The 17,080-nt window shown below is 40.0% G+C and overlaps 2 protein-coding genes across 2 annotated transcripts in view; both read right to left on the reverse strand.

Annotated features, from left to right (window-relative positions):
* cfap53 (cilia and flagella associated protein 53) overlaps positions 1-2,183 on the reverse strand; it is a 16,517-nt gene extending 14,334 nt beyond the window's left edge. The window contains exons 1-2 of the mRNA XM_042302187.1: positions 1,340-2,183; positions 879-1,139 (exon numbers count right to left, since the gene is read on the reverse strand). Coding sequence (XP_042158121.1) covers positions 879-995 — 117 coding nt within the window. The 5' untranslated portion in view covers positions 996-1,139; positions 1,340-2,183. The remainder of the gene's footprint in view (positions 1-878; positions 1,140-1,339) is intronic.
* Positions 2,184-2,308: 125 nt separating this feature from the next.
* On the reverse strand, positions 2,309-12,335 carry LOC112219503 (leukemia inhibitory factor receptor). Its single transcript, XM_042302815.1, has 17 exons — positions 11,563-12,335; positions 11,077-11,277; positions 10,791-10,960; positions 10,517-10,670; positions 10,082-10,340; positions 9,795-9,920; positions 9,474-9,610; positions 9,231-9,367; positions 8,985-9,138; positions 8,766-8,827; positions 6,394-6,772; positions 5,755-5,856; positions 5,484-5,657; positions 5,230-5,355; positions 5,055-5,148; positions 3,067-3,133; positions 2,309-2,952 (listed from the first exon to the last, which is right to left on the reverse strand). The coding sequence occupies exons 2-17, from the start codon at positions 11,141-11,143 to the stop codon at positions 2,497-2,499; spliced, it is 2,664 nt and encodes an 887-aa protein (XP_042158749.1). The 5' UTR covers positions 11,144-11,277; positions 11,563-12,335; the 3' UTR covers positions 2,309-2,496.
* Between the last annotated feature and the right edge of the window lie 4,745 nt (positions 12,336-17,080).

Raw genomic sequence — 17,080 nt, forward strand, 5'->3', positions numbered from 1 at the left:
TTGTAAAGTGATAAGAATTCCTTATAACTGAGTAAAAGACCCTCTGCATTTACCAGTTGGCTCACAAATAGGATATTATTTCGGAACCAGTATTTTTGTACAATATATCCCGATTATTCCATATATAATATCTGTGTGGAGAAAATTTGTGTTTATAAATTAAGGACCATGAGAAGAAAACCTGCCGATGAAAAGCAGAAAGTTTCACTGGAACTTTGTCAATATTATTATAATTGCAAAACAACATGAAGTTAAGGCCACCAAAAGTAGAGAAGACATGATGAGGAATAAAATTACAGATAGAAGTGGGTCTTCTTAGGAATTGTTTTATCCAATTGATCTTAAAAGTATTATTTAAAGGAGTAAAGTCCAGAAAATTCAGCCCACCATTCTCATAAGTGTTCATTACAACAGTGTTCCTAATGTTATGGGTACAGTTTCTCAAAAGAAAGTTGAAAAGCATCTGGTCTATCTCTAGTTTCCTCTGCGTGTATACTTCATATTTTGCCGAATTTAGTTGGACATCCGGGGAACTTGTAAATTGTTAGGTAGTTAGCTAACTAGTATGGATATACTAAATATATCCATACTATGACCAATAAGCATACTATGTACTCAAATAGTAGGGTTAGTGTGGGTAGTATGAGTATTCGAACACAGCTTGGGAGTGGGAAGGAGAACGTTCCCTGATCTCGATCTACCCCTACTAGATGCCCCGCGTTCACTAGCACGCGGTGAAACACCGCTTTCCATTAATTACAATGGCAGGAAAGCAGAGAGTGGGGGCCTTTGGTTGTGCAGTGTAGTTTATGGTGTTGCCAGGGAACAGAACCCTCTTCAAAGAAGTATGAGGTGAAGATCTCCTGCACACAGAATACCTCTCTTGCTGCGTTGTTGGACCCCATCCTTGAAACATCCTGCAGGGCACCAGACTTCTCCTCTGACACACACCGGCGAGCTGCAGATCCCCTCCTGGTCCTCGTGTCCATCCTCATGCAGTTACGCAGGACACAGGTAGCCTTCACACACCTGAATTCCTCCAGGAGGCAGTCCGAGATGGCCCTGGTCACTCAACCTTGCAGTTCCCTACACGGTAACTGTAGGCAATCGTTTTGAAGGAATCTCCATTTACAAGATATCTGTAGGAATATGGAAGATAATGTCATTATTAGACTTTTACATCACCAGGTCATTGTGGATTACTAAAGTATACTATCCCTTATAACAAAGCATGAGAACATTGGAGTGATAGATGCATGGGCACACACATGTGCATGTGTAGCATGTGACAATAACAGGATCATAACAAGGATAGCATCACAAATGAATACATAAATACCACTCAAAGCTTGATGACGAGTTGATCATTTGAAGGCAAAAACAAAAATGTGCAGCACCCTTTTTGAGTCCCCAGGACCAGGACTGAGAACCACTGCTCTTCATTGGGACCTCTTCATCCGTAGACAGGCTTTCAGAGCTCTATCTGAGGACAGAAAAACTCACAAGAAACAGACGTCACTATACTGAAATTACACTGCACTGAATATTATGTTACTTTTACCTCCGTCCTCACTTCTAGGGACTGGAACTACACAAAAGAACCTGCCCTATCCAGAATAACCTACTCTCTCACTTTGAAAGTTGGGGCTGCTAAAAATGATCCTTTCACCCTCCATGGCATTTGGAGTTTGTTTTTTTACAGTGATAAATACATCAAGATAGCTAGCTAATATGAAGTTGGGTAACGTTAACTGGTGACATTTAATTCGCTTAACAGTATGTCTAGCTAGCCAACTAGCTAGCTCATTTGAGTTAGCCTGCACTGTAACAATTATTTGTTTTACATTTTCTAATGTATTTACCTTACTTACTTGAATAGGTTCTCCCAGCCATGAAGACAATTGGAAACATTTGATAATTGGAAAAGTTTGTCACCAGAGCGTTTTAGACCATATTACTATTGAACTATTTACCCATTTAATAACCAGACCTTAATACAAATTTGCTATGCTGAATTCTTGACGCACAATCGAACGTGCTTCCATATGCTGCCAGAAAAAAGCCGGTGTGAAATAGCTAGTTAAAATTAGTTGGGTGAGCGCTAGCGTTTCAATCGGTGACGTCACTCGCCCTGAGACTAGAAGTAGTTGCTCCCCTGGCACTGTTGTTGATGTGTGCAGAAGGTCCCTGGTTTGGGCGAAGAGAAGGACAGAAGCAACACTTACTGTTACATAATTACTCATCCTGTATATATCAAAACATTTCCACTGTCATCTAAATATTTCACATAAAGCAACATATCAAGTCATCAGAGAGAAGTGCATTTAATTAAATACAGGTACAGCAGTTCATTATTTCTGTTTGATAAGCCACTTTTATTTCCAGCAGTGCAATCATGGCCCAATCAAAATCTTAATTGGTGGTCTTAGCTGTGTTAGTGCTGGAACAAAAATATGAATTGAGTGGAGCTGAAGGAAATAGGGCTGCCCAGAAGCTCTACTCCTGGAGAGGAGAGCTGTCTTCTATGTGACACTGGAACTTGTAACCCCGGGAATCAGTTTCAAAGGGCACATAAGACATGGTGTTGTGTAGTTCAGGGTTAGGACAGGAGAAAGAGTTCATATCCGGCTCATATCCCACAGACTGTCCCATATCTAAACTAGCCTGTACTTCTAGGTTGTATGAGGGGTTCTGAATTACTGTGCCTGAGAGTTGAGAGAATGGGGTCGCCATTGTGTGAGGAGAGAAGGTGAAGTGTCCTGAAGTGGTCTTGGTGAGGAGCTGGTTGTAGTATCCATGCAGAGCTGGGACATCGGAGTTTGTGTTGGTTAAGGCACCCTTTCCAGCATTGTTATCTAGTACAGCTTCTCCAGACTGCTCTCGGTTACACACTATATCAATCTCACTGGGTTGACATGGATCCACATAGAGGATTTGGCGGCCATTGCTCTCCTGGAAAACAAGAAAAACGTTCATATCAGGATATACTCTACCTGCAGAAAGTACTGCTTTCTAGTCTAGAGTGCTTATATGCAAAAACAAGATGGAGTTGGACCGAGGACCTACCAGTGGTGTCAACCATTCCTCCTTCCATACTGGCTGTGGAATTTTAGGATACAGGTTCTCTTTCACACTGTTGACATGAAGAAAATAAATGGTTGATAAAATAGTCATATGGACAGGTCCTGGAAAAAATAAGACAGTGGGATGGGCACTGTCTTTGTAACAGCATTTTATGACAAACATATCATAAATATTTTCAAAAGCAGTTTGTAACATTGCAAAAATCTGAAACGTCCAAAAATGATGCAGAAAAGCTAATCCATGCTTTCGTCACTTCAAGATTAGACTGCTGTGAGACCAGGCTGTACTGAAATGCTCTACTCTCCAGCTACACTTCTGGTCATCTATGAACATTTGAACATCTTGAAGAACAATCTTGCCTAAATGGCCATGTACTCTTACAATCTCCACCCGGCACAGCCAGAAGAGGACTGGCCACCCCTCTGAGCCTGGTTCCGCTCTAGGTTTCTTTCTAGGGTCCTTCCTTTCTAGGGAGTTTTTCCTAGCCACCGTGCTTCAATATCTGCATTGCTTCCTCTTTGGGGTTTTAGTCTGAGTATTTGTATACTAACGTTGTGACAACTGCTGATGTAAAAAGGGCTTTGGGTTGTTCCACCTTAAAAAGCACATCTCAGATTGTTCTGAAATCGTTTCTGTTGTTAAAGACAGACAAGATTAGTATTCCTGCAACATTGTTTTGTAAAAATATAATTTGATCTCCGAAAAATTGAGCTAATTGATTGCATACAAATTGCCCATTTTAATTGATAGGATTCATATATTATTCAATATAGTACCTAACATCATATTTAGACCAAACGTCTTTCTAACAATGAGATCGACATGAGGAATCCAAAGGAACGGTCAAAAGTCACCTACAGACACCCCACACCAATCCCAAACCAACAGGTATATATTATCAGTTCTCTGTGTCTGAATAGTTGTATGGAGCTGCAGCTCTGAGTGTTGTTTCTTCATCCTATGTAATGTATTCTCAGTGAATTTGGTCATGTTTTTTCCCCCTGTTCAGAGAAATTAGTCATTGAAGTTGTTAGGTTTCTGTCCCATCCTATATTCTCATATTACTGGTTTCTGACTAGATGTTGCTGTTCCTATTATTAGGTGAAAAAGTTAGAAGATCCCCCCTGAATGTTAAAGGGAGTTCACTCAAATTACAAAATTATATTGGTTTCCTTACCCTGTAAGCAGTCTATTGGCAAACGTTGACAGCAACCCATGCTTTGTTTTTTTTGGCCAATGTTTCATATGCTAACTTTTGGCATTTGTGACACAAATCCAATGCAAGTAAATGGTACCTATATTAGCATTTTCACACTTTTTGGTTGGTTCTTAAAAATAACATTTAAAAAAAAAAAAAATCACCTAATAGCAGGAATAGCACCCTCTACTAGTCAGAACCCGGTAATATCAGAATACAGGATGGGACAGAAACCTAACAACTTCCATGACTAATTTCTCTGAACAGCGGGAAAAAAAACATTACCAAATTTACTGAGAATATATTACATAGGATGAAGAAACAACACTCAGAGCTGCAACTCCATACAACTAGTCAGACATAGTGAACTGATACTGTATACTCGTTGTTGGGTTGGGATGGGCTGGTGTGGGATTGGTGTGGGATGTGCAGGGTCCATAGGTGGCTTTTGAACATTCATTGTTCGAAAAAAAAGTTTGGTCCAAATCAGATGTTATAGGTTCTATATTTATTAAATATTTTTTGAATCCTATAAATTAAAATGACCAATTTACGTGCAATCAGTTAAGCTTTATTTCTCAGATATGTAATTATATTTGAACAAAATAATGTTGCACAAATGCAAATCTCATCTGTTTCTAACTACAGAAACAATTACCGAACAATCTGAAATGGTGGGTTTCTTGGCTTTCTGAAAAGACATGGAACAACCCACTTTATAAAATACATTTGATTGATTGATTGGTTGACATGACAGTAAACATGTTCCTACCATTTCCAGTTTCTGTAGCATAAGATGGTGACCAGAGCGAGGAGACAGGCAGCTGAACCCAGGAAAATGATAATCACTGTGATCAACTGATCAGCTGTGGAATGAAGTCAGAAAGTTACAGCTTTTTACAAAGCAGCAGCAATAAAAATACACAACTGAATAGGTCAGGACATACTCTGGGGGTTCATCTGGAGGAAGACTGGTGAAGAGTCTCCGCCCTCCCCTACTGATGTGAGGGCCTTCACTATGAATCTGTAGGAGCTGACGGGTATGCCTGTCAGATTCTTGGCCCCAGGCTCATCTGGCCATCATAGCAGGCAATGATCCAAAAAGAAGAAAGGGGGGAAAAAAGAAAGCAGCAAGATATGATTACATTTAATCAATTTGTCTCCGAATACTGTAAATCTTCTCTGGGCATGTGTTCCATACCTGTAGTGACATTGAAAATTCTCATGCTGGAAGGATGGGAAGTATCAAAGTAGTATATGATGTAACCATGAATGAACGCCGTCTGATTCTCCGGGGGAATACCAGTCCAGGAGATCAGAACTGTGTCCGAACCATGCTGTTCTGCAGCCAACCTCTGAATCGGTCCTTTTGGAACTATGTAGCAAAGATAGAGATGGATGGTCAAATACTATAGCAAGAGGAAAGAGAATGAAGAATTCTGGATTTATAAGTCAGAAGAGTGGATACTTACGGCACTCTTTTACATAGCCCTCCCTTCTCTCCCATAGCTCTGGAGCCCCTGGAGTACAGGCAAAGATGGAGAGTGTGTACCTCACCCCCTCTTCAAAGCTAGCTGGGTGTGAGAAACCGCAACAAGGGCATGAAGGTATACATATTCTTCACGAACCAAACTCCAAAGGTATTACAATAACTATTAAAAAGCATTTACCTTGTGACATGGCGTTTGAGCAATTTCAGCCTGACCTGGGTTCAAATACTATTTCAAATATCTCAATTACTTTCACATACATTTCGAAGTAAGTATTCAGATATTTTTCATTATAAAAGACAAGTAGTTGAATATTGGAAGGTATCTGGAAATACACAAATATACGGACAAAAAAAAAAACACTCCCATGCATTTAATCCAGGTATTAGAAAATAGTATTTAAAATAATTACTTGAAAACACTTTCAAATAGTAGGCTATTTATTGGACATAATTTCAAAATACTTTCAAATACTGCCAATAGAAGTAGCGGATTCGGGAGACATTATTTAAAAATACTCAACTACACAGGAAATAAGTATTTAAATAACAAAAAAAATCTAATACATGTGTTTGAACCTAGATCTCATTTCAACATCCCCTTACTGAGATGGCATCTTACCTGATTGGATTCTGGCCCTGGTTATACCAGCTGGTACCTTCACCCACTCCACTCTGCATTTTTTATGTGTGGGACACCAGTCCACCACGTAGCCACAGCTAGAATTGGGGCTAGCGGACCAGGATAGGTTAAACCCACCATCACTGCCAACAATTTTCATGGAGCTTTTACTTCTGATAGGAAGTCTAGGAATAATGATGATCGAGGGAAGGGAGCTGCCAGCAGAGTTTTTGGCTGTAACTGTGACCCTATGCCCCTCATCAGTGGATCGATCACTGATGAGAAAGTCATTCTGAGGTGGATGGAGAATTGTCTCCTGCCTTCCCCAGGTCACCTCATAGTCCTTGATCTGCCCATGACTCTGATTCACTGTAAGGGGCTAAAGAGAAAGGGATGAATATCATAATCTATTTGATATAATTCATAGTGGGCTCCAAAATTACTGGCACCGCTGACTAGCAATGCACAAACAATACTTAAAAAAATATAAACAAAATAATTATAGAGAAACTCAAAATACCAACATGTGAGAAATACTGTACTTTATTAATGTTTCAATGGAACCAACCAAAATCATTCAATTATTTAATACAAAATAAATGTAACCAAAATCAAGGTTTCATAATTATTGGCACTCCTCATTTAGTACTTAGTGCAACCACCTCTGGCAAAGATAACAGCATGGAGTCTTTTCCTTTAATGTTTGACAAGGTTAAGGAACATATTTGGAGGGATTTCGGACCATTCCTCTATGCAGATCCTTTCAAAATCGTTCACATTCTTGGGTTTGCGCTTATCAACTGCCTTCTTCCACTCAGCCCACAGGTTTTCGATTGGATTGAGGTCCGGCGACTGATTTTGTTGTCACAGAAACATTTCTGTGTGGATCTTGAGGTATGTTTCGGGTCATTGTCTTGTTGGAAAATCCACTTACGGCCAAGTCCCAGCCTTCTGGCAAAGGCAACCAGATTGTCAGCCAAAATTGCCTGATACTTAGTAGAATTCATTATGCCATAAATCTTAACCAGTGCCCCAGGACCTCTGGAATTAAAACAGCCACAAAACATCACTGACCCCCCTCCATATTTCACCGTGGGTATGAGGTGCCTCTCCTTGTATGCATCTCTGTTTCAACGCCAAACATGCCGATGCTGTATATGACCAAAACGTTCAATTTTGGTCTCATCTGACCAGAGCACCTTCTTCCAGTCATAATTTAAATGACGTTTGGCAAACTCCAAGCGCTTGCAATCTGTGTCTTGGGGTCAGAAAGGGCTTTCTTCTGGCAACCCTTCCAAAGAGCCTGTGAGGTGGCGTCTGATGGTGCTTTTTGAAACCTGGTGACCCCAAGACGCCACCAAGGCCTGCAATTCTTTCACAGTGATTCTTGGGGATTTTGTTGTTTCTCTCACTATCCTCCTCCCTATCCTGGGGGGGCAAAATGTATTTGCGTCCTCTACCCGTGAGGTTTTCAACTGTTCCATATCTTCTGAGTTTTCTAATAATTGCCCTGACAGTGCTCATTGGTATATTCAATCGTTTGTGGATCTTCTTGTAGCCATTACCAGATTTATGAAGGTCTATGACCATAGGTCTTTTTTGAACTGCTAGTTCTTTTGTTTTCTTCATGTTGTTGGATGACAGCGTTATATTGCATGTGTGTTACCTCTTTTTTTATACCCTAGTGAAACAGGAAGCGATGTAATGGCTCAATATAGTTCCTTAAAACTTAGATAAACTTAAATAAGTGGAATTTAATTAGTGGTTTAATTTTGGTAGATGTTATTTACAATTATCTTTAAGGGTGCCATTAATTGTGAAACCTTGATTTGGAGGACATTGATTTTTAACTAAATTAATAAATTATTTTGGTTGGTTCCATTGAAACATGAATAAAGTACAGTATTTCTCACATGTTGGTATTTTGAGTTTCTCTATAATTATATTGTTTATATTTGTTTAAGCATTGTTTGTGCATTGCCAGTCAAGGGTGCCAGTAATTTTGGAGCCCACTGTATCTATTAAAGTCTTGATTATCAGCCCAGTCCCCTAATGTGCTATACTTAAGCAATAAGGCCCGAGGGGGTGTGGTATATGGCCAATATACCACGACGAAGGGCTGTTCTTAGGCACAATGCAAAGCGGAATGTCTGGATACAGCCTTTAGCCGTGGTATATTGGCCATATACCACAAACCCCAAGGTGCCTTATTGCTATTATAAACTGATAACCATCGTAAAAAATGAATGTTTTGTTATACCCTTGGCTGTCAGCCAGTCAGTATTCAGGCCATAAACCACCCAGTTTATAATGTAGTATGACCAACAGCACATAATGTATACTATATAGTGTACACAATCTTCAAAACTTACTTTCCATAGTATCATGGTTTGGTTCCCTTCAATCTGCATCCATACATCTAACATTTCAGGAACTGGGGACAAAAAGAAGACGCATGATGACATAACAATTGTGAACTTTATGTAATCAAATACAATCCACACATACGGTGTGTGTTTGAACTGTGTTCCTTTTTAAAAACGTGTGTCCATGTGTGTGTCCATGTAGCTGCATATGGATTGGATACTCACTGTCCTCCTCGGTTTTGAAGGTGCTACCTTCGCTCCAGTCGCCCCATTTCCAGAAGTGCTGTTTCAATCCACAACACACATGCACTGTGTATGTCTGGGCAGGTGCTAGGCCATGTAAAACTACTGACCTAAGACCTATGCCAGAAAAGTTCCTCTGTGAATAGAGTGTAAATGGGCATAGCATTAGTATTACCTAGTTAATAACTCTATTGCCCATTGTATTGTAGGTGTCCTACTGTAACTTACCACGTCTATGTGCCCACTATGGTTCAGCTGTACTTGGCAAACCATTAATAGTATATGGTACTGCGGTCTTTCCCACTGCCACTGAACACTGGCATTCACACCTGAAGCCACCACTTCCATGGGAGCTAGTAAACGCACTGGAAGGTAGAACCTCAACATTCAATGGCCTTGTAAATCAATATACTAAGAGTAAGGAATAGATTCATATGCAGTGTGTAAGGAGCTGCTATCACACTACTGTACCTCTTTTCTTCAGGTCTGCTGTGTCTCTGAGCTCCAGTGTGCCAAGCGGGTTTCTGGCAGTCAATGTCCAATTCCTCTCCCCCTGATCCACTCGTACTGTTTGGTAGCAGTTTGAGACTGTTCTGTTTGGACAAGCTCTGAAGAATACATGGACAGAGAATGTCACCTCCAGTGATTATTACACAATAATACTAACAATATCATGGCCTGGGTAGTACTCTAGCCTGATAAAGACAGCTTGCTGTTGAACTGTTGGTGAATAAATTATTGCTTTGGAGCTACTAGAGTGTGTGGCTTTTCCTTTTTGTTATAGTACTGTACCTTCCATTCAGGTCATAACGAGTCATCCTCTGTTTAGTCAGGTTGGTGGCCCTCCCTGTGTCCCAGTGACACTCCACTGACTCCAGGTCCCGGGTCTCACACACAAGGTTCCTGTCCCCAGGGGGTCTGGGGGTGGGGGGTGATTATAGGATCTATATGTTTGAGCACATCCCATATCCATTATGATTACATTCAAATGATGCTGTAAACTGTACAGTATGGCAAGGAACTACAGAGCTGTTTAGCTGCTTAGATTGGTAAGAGGGAGGCTTACAGGAAGTTTATACTTACATCCCACGTAAACACAGGTGCCATACAGAGGTGAATTACAATAGACATTGATGCAACTGGGCGGAGAGGGAGACTGCATATGCACCACCATGGCATAACTCTGGTCAATGATGTGGGTGGTGTTCATTAGAATGTTGTTGTATTTCATGTATTCAAGTCTCTGCCCTGGCCCAAGAATACAGCAGAAAGTAAAGTTGCTATCGACCTGAACCACGCTGCTTTTTGGGAAAACCTGTGGATGTGATGAGGCCCTCCCTGCAGAAAAAAAACAAGGTTACAGATGTGAAGGAACAACATTGTTTGTGTGTACTGTGTGTGTGTGTGTGTGTGTGTGTGTGTGTGTGTGTGTGTGTGTGTGTGTGTGTGTGTGTGTGTGTGTGTGTGTACATGCCTGAGTGTGATTATGCGTTAATTGAAATAAAAACACCAACCAGTGATGGTCAGTAGGGGGCTCCATTGACTAGTGTAGTTCTGGTATCGGGAGCGGAGCCTGACTGAGTGGGAGGTGCACTCTAGGGGTAAAGCCGAGGTCCAACTCCAGTGGTATTTCCTGCTGGCGAGGGCTTGTCTCACATCCACAGCTTCCTGAGGCCATAAACACCCACAACCAGCCACTCATACTTCTATATAGTAACCTTGGAATTGTGTCCGGTGGTAATAAGGTCCTTAGTAGTAATGTGCGTAATTGATTTGGCAAACACTCACACTGTGTACTTCAGTCATATTGACTGTTAAGAGAACCTCCACATCATAAATCAGTTTGTCCGGTACTCTGGAGGAAGATGGGTCATCTTCCCATGTTACAGATATCCTCTGGTCTTTTAGGTCATAATTCACACTCACATTCTGAGGTCCAGAAAGCAGGACACCTAGAGCTACACAGGTATAGCCTGTTACAGTATGCATGATGACAATGCAATTCAACATCACATACTGTACAGTTCTGTATCAATCAAAAAATATTGATAAAATTATAACGTTTTGGACTTACCATCTTGACCATTTTGTTCTTGGAGGCTTGAGAGGAACAGTGAAGCCCATAGCAGGAAAACCAACATGATGTTACTCCCATAAAATATGCTGTGGTGAGGTGTTGGTCTATAGTCAGCCTCAGTAGTTTCTGTTCGGGATAGTTGTTGGGTTTGCCCATAGACTGGTTGGTTGTTTAGCAACAAAACCAAAGCGTTTGCAACTATGGGGCAAAACAGACGGGGTTGGCTTAGATTCTTGACAACAAGTAAAGTTTTCGTCTCCAATGTTTATTGAAAACATAATTACAATTGCACAATGAGCACTTATTTGTTAATTATTTATGTATTATTATTATTTTTACACTGAGCACTTGTCTCTCAAATACATCCTTAGTTGTTGGTTAGCTAGCTAGCAATAATGGAATTGACATTCAATCAGTCAAAACAATTCAAAACAAGACATGGTATCAAGAACAAGCTGAAACTAGCTAAAAAGAGTCACTTACAATTCCTCACATGGTTGTTGATAGCTATCTGGCCATCCAGAATCACAACTCACAGACTGTCCTGCCCCATTGAAGAGTGCGCTTCGTTTTCGTAACGTTGTCAGCTAACCCACTATACCATGAGTTTGTATCCTCAGAAAAAAAATATTAAAGTGTGGTTCATTTAGGCTGAGCAACGTGCTGTACTACAAAGATACAGCTTGGCAAAGCGTTGGGAACTGGAGGAGTTGTTAGGGGGAGGTCTTTCTTGTAAAAGCAATGTGGAAAAAAAAATAAGTTTGGCATATTGACATTTTTCTCCAGGCTGACGTTTTTCTTGCTAAATCGTTCAGTGAAAAACATGATACAATACAGGAAATCCTATCTATCATGAAAGTCATAGGATCAGACTGCTTTTTAGACATAAAGAAAAGGTTGAGAAAGCGAAACCCCTCTCTCATCGGCTGACAGATTGCTATAACACATTGTGATTAGCCGATACGTAAATTACTTAACCGAGGTAAAAACAGTTTCAAGTTGGATATTCGCGCTTTCAAACCACTTGAGCCACAGACTCCAAATAAGTGTCAAGATGTTGGAAAAATTGCGCACAACATTGCACAGGTCTTATATTCCCGATTTGGACATTAATTCGCTTTCCAAAGCTAATAAACATGTGGAAATGTGAGCAGCATTTTGTATTCCTAGTTTAATTCGGTAGGGAGCGTAAACGAAGAACAACGTTCTTTTACATTCGAATTTCAATAGCTCATTGGTCATGTGACCTACTGACTTCAAACAAAACGTAACACGTTATAAATAATATCAAATATCAATGCAATATGACAAATTAGCCATCCATTGTGTAATATCATAAATTGTCTTACATGTTACTAACCAAGTCAGTCTTTGGGCCACATCCAGGTTCTTTATCAGTGGCACACATGAAGCAGTTGTTGGCTTTGTTGAACTCTGAAATCATAGGCATGAACTGAACATAATGTTGTCCCACACAACGACATAAAAATAAAGAATTTACATTTACTTTGAATTAAATGTCATTACATACCAGACATTTTTAGAATATCCTCGGCCATTTCTTTTTGCAGTTGCTCCATGTGTTTTTGTGAAGGTTCTATGTCAATTTGGGAGGGGATGTTGGGGAAATTCTGTGCAAATTCCTGGGCCAACTACACCAAAAAAATAAGATTGAGTTTTTGACCTAATTGTCACATAACAGCTAACCCTTCATTATTGAAAATATAACTGTCAAACCTGCATTACAAAGACCCCACAGCTGAAGGTGTCCTGCTGCATGGTGTGAGTTATTTCCCCTCCTTTCCACTTTCCACCCAGTCGTCTTTCCATGGCAGGATCTTCTCATTTTGAAGTATTCTGTTTTTTATGTAAACATAATGGAATTCTGATTAGTTTTAGGCAAATTAATACACAGGACAAAATTGTATGCTGTTTTCTTTCTCACTATAATCTAGTAGAGGTAATTTTCTTTATGCCCCATTCTACACACAGCCTAAATTATAGGCACTGAACCATTTACAGGACAATAATAAAAGTAGCATATAAGATCCAACCCTATCACAGAGTGAATAAATGTAGAGCGTTTGTAGACTTTAAGAAAAAAATATGAAGTGACAGTTTCATCAGTACGTGCTTAAAGAAAGTCATATCACATAGATCACAGATGACAGTGCCCACCAAATCTATGACAATAGAGAATGAACTGTAAGCACCAAAGTGTGTTAAAGTGTGTTTGTCAAAATAATATCTGAAAATGTCAGTTGTTGAACATAATACTTATATTTGCAATAGCAATTTATGATATATGCAGTTGAGGAATATTCCATGTACCAACACTACATGTAGGACGGACATTCCCACATACAGTATACACATACACAGAGGCATTTTTCAGCTATGATTTTACCACTCAGAATCTAGAATGGATATGACAATGGGACCAGCACAGGACATAATACACCCTTACAACAATCTACGTCTTGATCTTCTTGACTTCTTATCTGGTAAACTGCTACTGGGGGTCAAGAAAAGAGCCCCAATTAGGGGTTAGTGTACTCCAGTAAAGAAGGGCTGGTTTAGATTAAAAACTATTGCCCTGTGTCCCCGTTCATAAGGGCATGAGAGACTAGTCAGTGGTAGAATTGAGTTGGCACTTTATTGGCCCAAACTCCCACAGACCCACAAGGTTGAGGTTACTCATGGATAGTAATTATTATTATTTATTTTTTGCTTGCATTGATGCAGTGTGTCTTCTAACTGGCGAAGAATAGGATCCAAAGTATCAGGTAGTATTTGTTTCCATATAGGAGGATGTCTCTCCTCGTACCTCTGGCACTTTAGTCAGACTGCCAGACTGTGTAAAAACTTTATGTTGGCCCATTGAGTTCCCATTGACTAAGCACCACAGAACCTATCAATAGAGAACACACAGGTCACCTGCAGCAGGTCAAGCAAGTTCATTTAACATCTACTGATTTAGAACCAGAGTTACCACAAGTCAGCACAAAGACAACAGGAGTACTGCCTCCACTATTCCAGCACCATTTCAACTTAAACATTTAAACAGCATCAAATCAACAATACATTAAAAACAAACTTAGATACCAATAACAATTTAGTTCCATCAATGTTGCTACATATCATGTGACTGTCCATGGTACTGACTTCTGTGTAAAACTGACTCTCCCTACTTGTAGACTAGTTGAAAGCCAATGCTATCCTTCTCTCATGTTTGCAGAACAGTCTATAGCTCTGTCATACAGTACACTTTAAGTTTCTGTTGTAATAGGCTAGTTGCAAGCATTTTAGCGAGGTAGCCTAAGTTCCTCGCATGGGCTACAATGAACTAGTTAATGTGAGCCTACTAGATTACATATGGAACTTTAATCATCTCAGGTCAGTGGCACAACATATGCATTTATGGTTCAGATCAGAATTGACGTCATCACAGGCCTGTACAGAGAATTAAGGCCAAATCTCAATCCATGGCTTAGGAAAGAGGTTGATTTAGCAAGCTAGCTACTGCAGGACATCAACATAAGCTGACCAGAAACAGACATTTATTTCAGAAAATGACATTTTGCTGCACCAGGACAACCCACAGTTGAGCTCAGCACATCGCTGATTGGCAAAAACAAATTATGAAGTGAGGCCAAATTCTTGCTGACATCAATCATACGCTATGGCGGTAAAATGTTATACTCTTTTGATTGAAGAACCGTCAGATACATGGGCTACACATACTGAGACAGAGGGGCACTGTTTCCTCGCTCAATGATTTCTCCAGTGAGGTTCAGCCACTTGCGAATTGATGGAAAATTATGAACACAGATGAAATTGTATCCTTTTTTTATTGGTCCAATATAATTGGGGACGCCTGGCTTCCGTTGGCATCCATAAATACACACCACTGCTTAGGATTTTGACAACACGTAAGCTATATTTCTTCAATGTTTATAGAAAACAAATACATTGACCACTTTTCTCTCAAATAGATCATTACAGTTGGTTAGCTAGTGAATTTGAGCAATATTATCATTGACATGAAATCAGTCAAAACACTGTTGTGGGGAAAAAGTACCCAATTGTCTTGAGTAAAAGTATAGATTTATTTATGTGAAAGTCAGCCAGTAAAATACTACTTGAGTAAAAGTATTTGGTTTTAAATATACTTAAGTATCAAAAATGTAAATCACTTAAAATTAATTAGATTAAGCAAATAGACAGCACCATTGTCTTGTTTTAAAAATGTACGGATATCCAGGGGCCCATTCCAACACTCAGATTATTTCCAAAAGATGCATTTATGTTTAGTGAGTCCGCCAGGCCAGAGGAATTAGGGATGACTGTGTGTGCATTGTACAATATTTAGTTGAGGTTTATGGTTAGTGAAGGATTTTTTCCCCAAATACAATGCTTTCAGTTTTAGAGCTGCAGTTTGTCCTAAATACTTTTAAGTGTTGCAGGGATTTAATTCGTTGTAGTAGCTGATGTGTATAGTGTTAAATCATCCACATACATACATACACACTGGCTTTACTCAAAGCCAAGGCATGTCATTAGCAAAGTTTGAAAAAGGGGCCTAGACAGCTGCCCTGGGGAATTCCTGATTCTACCTGGATTGTTGGAGAGGCTTCCATTAAATAGAGCAGGGGGGTGCAATGCCGCATATGTTTTTCCATCAGCAGACTATGATACTGTCACACCCTGATCTGTTTCACCTGTCTTTGTGCTTGTCTCCACCCCCTCCAGGTGTTGCACATCTGGCCCCATTATCCCCTGTTTATCCCCATTATACCTGTTTTTTGTCTGTTGCCAGTTCGTCTTGTCTTACCAGCGTGCCTTCCCGTGTTCCTGTTAAGTTCTGTTTCCGAGTTTTTCCCGGTTCTGACCATCCTGCCTGCCCTGACCCCGAGCCTGCCTGCCGTCATGTACCTGCCTGACTCTGACCTGATTACAAACCTGAGCCTGCCTGCCGTCCTGTACCTGCATGATAGATCATGTCAAAAAACTGCATTGAAGTCAAACAAAAGTCTACTATAGTGCCTTGTTGCAAACAGGATGCATGTTATTTATTAGGTTAGTATTGTGGAGTAACTACAATGTTGAACCATCCTCAGTTTTCTCCTATCACAGCCATTAAACTCAAACTGTTTTTAAGGTCACCATTGGCCACATGGTGAAATCCCTCAGCGGTTTCCTTCCTCTCCGGCAACTAAGTTAGGAAGGACGCCTGTATCTTTTTGTAGTGATTGGGTGCTTTGATACACCATCCAAAGTGTAATTAATAACTAACCCATGCTCAAAGAGATATTGAAGGTATGTTTTTTACTACCAATAGGTGCCCTTATGTGCTAGGCATTGTAAAATCTCCCTGAGGGACCTCACAAACAATTGTATGTGTGGGGTACAGAGATGAGGCAGTCATTAAAAATTGTGAGAAACTATTGCACACAGTCCATGCAACTTGTAACTTGTTAAGCACATTTTACTCCTGAACTTATTTAGGCATGCCATAAATGGGTTGAATACTTATTGACTCAATACATTTCAGCTTTACATTATTCATTTTTACAAGTTCGAGAAACATAATTCCTCTGACATTATGGGGTGTTGTGTGTTAAATTCAGTCTGTAACACAACAAAATGGTAAGTTGAGGGGTGTGAATAATTTCTCAAGGTATTGTAGTTTTTATTTTACCCCAATTATATTTTGTGTGATTATGAAAGCTCTTGAGGATTTCAGAAATGTATCATGTGTTGTACTATGTTGGATACCTCGAAAGAGGTTACAGAAGACGGAAATGCAGTGTCCCTCTTTTTTTCCTGAATTCACCTTGCTATAGTTCTGCTAGGTGCCATTTATGTCCAAAAATTAACAGGATAACAGTACTACAAGAACCAGAGTCCTGCCTATCATACATACAGGTGGTCCCTAATGTAAACTGGATATCCTTCCTTCATTGGAAAAGCCTAGAAGAATGTCCCACTTTGTCCTATT

The sequence above is a fragment of the Oncorhynchus tshawytscha genome, linkage group LG20 (genome assembly GCF_018296145.1).
Source record: "Oncorhynchus tshawytscha isolate Ot180627B linkage group LG20, Otsh_v2.0, whole genome shotgun sequence".
In the NCBI taxonomy this organism is placed as follows: domain Eukaryota; kingdom Metazoa; phylum Chordata; class Actinopteri; order Salmoniformes; family Salmonidae; genus Oncorhynchus; species Oncorhynchus tshawytscha.

Excerpts from the sequence above, each read along its gene's own strand:
- LOC112219503 (XM_042302815.1), bottom strand. The coding sequence starts at position 11,143 with ATGTTGGTTTTCCTGCTATGGGCTTCACTGTTCCTCTCAAGCCTCCAA. Across the intron at positions 9,611-9,794 it reads CGTTATGACCTGAATGGAAG|AGCTTGTCCAAACAGAACAG; the intron begins GTACAGTACTAT and ends TGTATTCTTCAG. Across the intron at positions 5,356-5,483 it reads AATTTTCAATGTCACTACAG|ATGAGCCTGGGGCCAAGAAT; the intron begins GTATGGAACACA and ends TATGATGGCCAG.